Genomic DNA, 5,560 nt, shown 5'->3' with positions numbered 1-5,560 from the left:
ACGCACACGCACACACAAAACACACACACACACACACACACACACACACACACACACACACACACACACACACACACACACACACACACACACACACACGCACGCACGCACACACACACGCGCACACACACACACACACACACACACACACACACACACACACACACACACACACACACACACACACACACACAAAGCCAAAACTTTGAATCATGACTGACATCTGCTGGAGAGATGACAAATCAACAGCTGGAGTAGCCCATAGCAGAACTGTCTGGAACAGAACATGATACTTGAAATGGAGACCCCCCATCCTTACAAGCACTTGGAATTGTAGGACTTACATTTAGTTTGACTCTGTGCCACATAAACATTGTGAAAATAGCCGGGGGGATGTTAATATAGCAGCCACCTTTAAAAATATAGCTGCCTTTAAAAAAACAAAAAAAAAAAACGATCCTGTGTCTAGGTGAGACATGACCTTTGACATGATCTAAATGTCTCAATAGAAGAGCAGGGAGACAAAATACAACCACCCCAATTGTATGAGTTCTATTCTATTAACATACTCTACCATACAAATTGGACACAATTACATTTTATTCATTAAAAACAAGTTACACAGTGAGGCCTTAAAGATGTACTCCCACTGGTCCAGACTCTTGTTGAGGATCTCCTCATCGAGTCAGGGTTCATTACCTGAAATACTTAAGTGTCTAGATAAATATTGCATTTGGCAGCAAAGATGACCTCTAATATTTGAAATCTTGAATACCAAGACCTACTAATTATATACAAAAAAGTAGTTTCCCATACCCATGCGTTCTCATAAGTTCCCATGCTGAAGCCACATATAAGTGGAAAAGCCATACAAATTGTTTTAAGGTCAAATTCCAAAACTGCACTGGACTCATAGTCAAGACAAGTTACATTTAATTATATGATACATTTCATACGACAAGCGCAGACTCAACTGTGCTTCAAAAAATATATAAAGACAAGAAAATGCAACGGTCAGCAATGAAAATGAACACAATTACATTATGATTAACACATAAAAATGAATTAGAATAAATGAAAGTCCAGTTTTTCTTGATAACTAACTACACACACAAGATACCGTAGGTTTTTAGTTTGATTTTAAAAGAAGACACTGTTGTAACAGACGATGACATGAGATGAGAAGAGAGAGTAAAATTCCGATAATCAAAATTGACTTGAGTAAAAGTACAAAAGTAAGGGCATCAAAATATACTTAAAGTACCAAAAGTAAAAGTACTCATTATGCACTCATCTATCTATCTATCTATCTATCTAGTCTGTCTGCCTGTCTGTCAACCAACCAAAAGATTGGCCAATCAGCACAGCTTGTCGATATTGAATCAGGAAGTGAGTGCAAAGCACCTCTGTCATGTAGTCATGTCCTCTCGACCATAGAGTTACAAGACTAGTTTTCATATGTTCATGTTAAAATTCTGTACTCCACCGCCTATATGGACTCTAGACTATAGACCAGCCCAGGAACAGTGAGCATCCGGCCTGATATTTAGCCTATTTCAGACCCAACTTATAGCTGCTGCCTGAACTGAACTGAACAGGTGAGTTTATTATGGTAAACAGTGGTGTAAAGTAACTAAGTACATTTACTTAAGTACTGTAGTACTACTACTCCACTACATCTCAGAGGCAAATATTGTACCTTTTACTCGACTACAATTATTTGAAAACTTTAGTTTAGTTACTTTGTTGATTTTGAGTATTATTACAAAACATACATTAACCACTTCAGCCCTACTGTATATACACTGCGACGTGTTGTGAGCTTTTTGATCTGCTATTTTCAGGGAAAGCCCTCCCCACAATAAGGATGGTGGGGTTTAAGTGGTTAAACTTAAATCTCATACAGGAGCAGGCAATATGGCGTATAAATATAATTATATTTATCCACGTAGAAATTGTGCATAAAAAAATGCGTAGGCCTACATGTTTACTGTCAAATGTAGCCGACCACAAAAATAATATTAAGTTCCCAAACTTCCCATAGGAGCACATGCTATGCCTGCACTGTTGACAGAGACGAATAACAATCAAACACAAAATAAAAAGGTGAATTTTCTTGAATTCTACGTCCCCAATTCTATCGTGGTATATCAACATTAACAGCCAAAATTGTAAGATATTTGATTTTGTTTATTCTGTGTTTAGGCCTATTGCATAAAGTTCAGTGCTTTTCTGTTCTTTAAAAACAATATCTGAAAAAATATATAAAGAGCTCACATACTTTAAATATTAATTCAGTATGTGCAAGTTAAACTATTTTGCATTCATACATTAATATGCTTCTCTTAAAATACATGTAAAAATGCATAATTATTCTACCTGCCATTATAGGATCACACGTGACATTACTCCACTGTTTATTATTCAATACATATTTCACAAACTTCCCAAAGATGGTGTTAACTAAAGGCAAGAAGGTACAAAAAAAAACAATACAAAATAAACTCATAACTACCTGTCATGCTGAACTGATTTAGTGACCATGGATGACCATCATGGCATTGATTGATTGATTGAATACTTATCTTTATTAGTCAGAAATGTAAACAACACGAGGTACAGTCAGACATTTAGGCTAAAAGGGTAACACCAAAAAGTCCTGGGGACTTGTGTTACAAATTATACTAAGATCCCCTGACCAAAAAGGGTCATTTTTGTGAATTCTTTATTAGCGTTTTCACGATTTTTCCAATTCTGAATTCAAATTATACTAAGATCCCCAGACCACTTGTTTCCATTGTGGTCCTACCAACATAGCCTAAAATAGCACAAAAATAGTAAATACTTATCATCAACAAATTATTATAAAACACTATATGTGGAGAAAAAGGTAAAAAAAAAAGAAAAAAAAAGGCATTGAATGCCACCTCCTTTCTATGGGAAAAATGAGTTTACCTCCCCTTGTGGGTCTCCTGAAAGATGGGTTTTCAGGCCTGTTATCATCTCTGCGTGGCTTTTTATATCATTTTATTATGGATTTTTTCCCTAGCAGATGTTTAGCTTGTCCTGGTTGCGAATGAGATGATCCAGGTAGTTTTCGACCTTCACCAGCCTCTCATATTGCTGAGTGGCCGGGAAAGCGTCTTCGGTGGCGTTTCCTCCAGATCTGGCTTGGACAGAACATTCCATTGTCTGGGAGAGGGAGCGCACTCTTCCCCATAAGCTGGACACGTCAGCCTGGATCTGGGTTAAGTGAGCGGACGGGGGGTTCTGGAGCTGAACATCCAGCAGTCCCAGGTCATGACTAATGCTGCTCAGGCCCTCAATGATGATGGGAGGGGAGATGACTGTCACCGGAGAAGCTATCGACCACTGAGGAAGAGAAAATAAATAAAATAATAATAATAATAATAATAATAATACATTTAATTTATAATGCACTTTACATTCTTGCACATCTCAAAGTGCTACAGGGTTTAAAAATATGGCATAAAACAACAAAGGCAACCGAACAATTACATGGGACCCTACTAGGCTAAAGGGTCAAATTAAAAACTAGATAAAATCAGGGCATGGAACAAAAAGGCCCAATGATAATTAAGAAAACGCTTTGTTAAAAAGGTAGGTTGGAAAATAATTCCAAAGACATTATTTTGCATAAAATGTAAAGGGAAATTAACTTTTGCAGTTTTTAACCAGTTGAGCCCTATTTAAAAAAAATGTCAAACATGTTTAAATAGAAGCTCATATGCAACCCTGTACATTCAGCTATTTTCAGATTTTTATTTTTATGTTTGAATACAAAATAACCAAAACATTTTGTCTATATTAACATGGCCAAAATAAGGACACCAGGTTTAAAGTCATTACATTATTTTAAAAGCTGCACCAATTACTATTTTACGATCTACTGTGATTCTTTTAGTATTATATATTTTTTAAGTCTCTTCATCATTGCATGACCGAGCTTTGAAACCAATCAAGTTTTCACAGTTGAGTGAAAAAAGAAAGAACATAAAAAATCTGTTCTTATTAATATGACAACATCGAATCAATATGTTAGAAATGACCATCCCCGCCTGGTAACAATACAGATACAATAAGAAAATAAATTCCTTAAATTTATAAAAAGTATATATTTATCCCGAAAATATGTTAAGTAAAGCTTTTTTTCAGAACAAACATAGAGAAAAGCCTATATCGTATTGTGTGAGTAATCAAATGAGTAAATCGATTTACCGGTACATACCTTTGCTTTTACTTTCTTAATGTGAACAAGGGTGGTTTGAGCAATATTTATTATTTCATGGATGGAGTTGGATTCTCCTTTGGTCGGTCGACTGAAGCAGACGGATGCAAGTGCCATGAGAGAGACACACAGGAGAGGCAGACTGGTGTGCATTCTGATTCACAAAAAGTATATATAAACCAATGAATGACAACTAATGACATTGTATAGAAATCAAAGTAAGTAACAGAAAACTTTGCTTTCTGCATAAAAAAAGCAAAATGCCAGTACATTTTATACATGACATTTAAATTAGATTTACAAGTTCTGCAGAGAAATAACATTACTTATAAACATTCTAGAAAGTAATATACAAACACCTTTTGCTTTTTAAAATGAATTTGATCTATCTCTCATATTATCTCCATCTCCTGTAAGAGTGTATTATAGCATTGCCTTACCTGTAATTTGCTAAATGTCTCTCTTGCTGCAGATGCAAGTGACAAAGTGACACAGTATGCCGATCTGTCTTTAAATAAGACATGTCTGATTATGTCATGCTGTAGCTTGAGGTGAATTACTACTGGGTATCCCCACAATGTATCGGTCCCCTCCCCCTATTTGTGTGGGCAGAGTTTTCTTCAATTAAACAAAAACAAAACTGAAATAATAATTTTTGTAGCCTAGGAAGAAAACAATAAAGACACTGCTCAGCTTCATTTAGTGGTGTTAAAAAACACAACCCCAAGCCAGAAATCTTGGTGTAGTCATGCATTCAACAGCCATATTAAAGACGAATACAAAGTCAGCCTACTATCACCGTAAGAATAATCAAAGATAAAAGCACTTATGTCTCAGTAAGGATTTGGAAAAAAAACGGACTCATCTTCAGTAGCCTACTACTGTAACATCATCAACTGTTGTCTTTACAGGTCTCCCTAAATAATTGATCAGATAGATACATAGATATACCAGCTGGATAGAGTCATTGATCATCATACAGAACAAAATAAATAGTTTGGAGTAAAACAAGAACATGTTGATTCAGAACGCTGCTGCTCGAGTCTTTACAAATACAATGAAAGTGAAAAAAATAACTCCAGTTCTTAGGTCTTTAGATTGGCTTCCTGTCTGTCAGAAATACATATTATCTCTGACCTTGTGCTATACATTATGATTTTGAACCATCTCAGGTCGTGAGACACAGGTCTATATTGACCCCAGACAGAGTCAGAACTAAATGTGGAGAAGCAGTGTTCAAATGGTACTGTATGCACCCCGGCCATATAGTGTGTATGTGGAACAAACTCACATAAAACTGTAGGTCTGCTA

General features: G+C 36.0%; 1 protein-coding gene across 1 annotated transcript; it reads right to left on the bottom strand.

The window, feature by feature from the left end:
• Positions 1 to 3,045: 3,045 nt before the first annotated feature.
• lepb (leptin b) lies at positions 3,046 to 4,402 on the bottom strand (the record flags this gene model as incomplete). The annotated part of the gene is made up of 2 exons (XM_080421120.1): positions 3,046 to 3,372; positions 4,250 to 4,402. The coding sequence occupies 2 exons, from the start codon at positions 4,400 to 4,402 to the stop codon at positions 3,046 to 3,048; spliced, it is 480 nt and encodes a 159-aa protein (XP_080277246.1).
• Between the last annotated feature and the right edge of the window lie 1,158 nt (positions 4,403 to 5,560).

This window comes from Gymnoscopelus braueri (genome assembly GCF_963280865.1).
Source record: "Gymnoscopelus braueri genome assembly, chromosome: 23".
NCBI classification, from domain to species: Eukaryota; Metazoa; Chordata; class Actinopteri; order Myctophiformes; family Myctophidae; genus Gymnoscopelus; species Gymnoscopelus braueri.
Note: the sequence above shows the minus strand (reverse complement) of the source record. Positions and strands in the feature narration are given on the sequence as shown.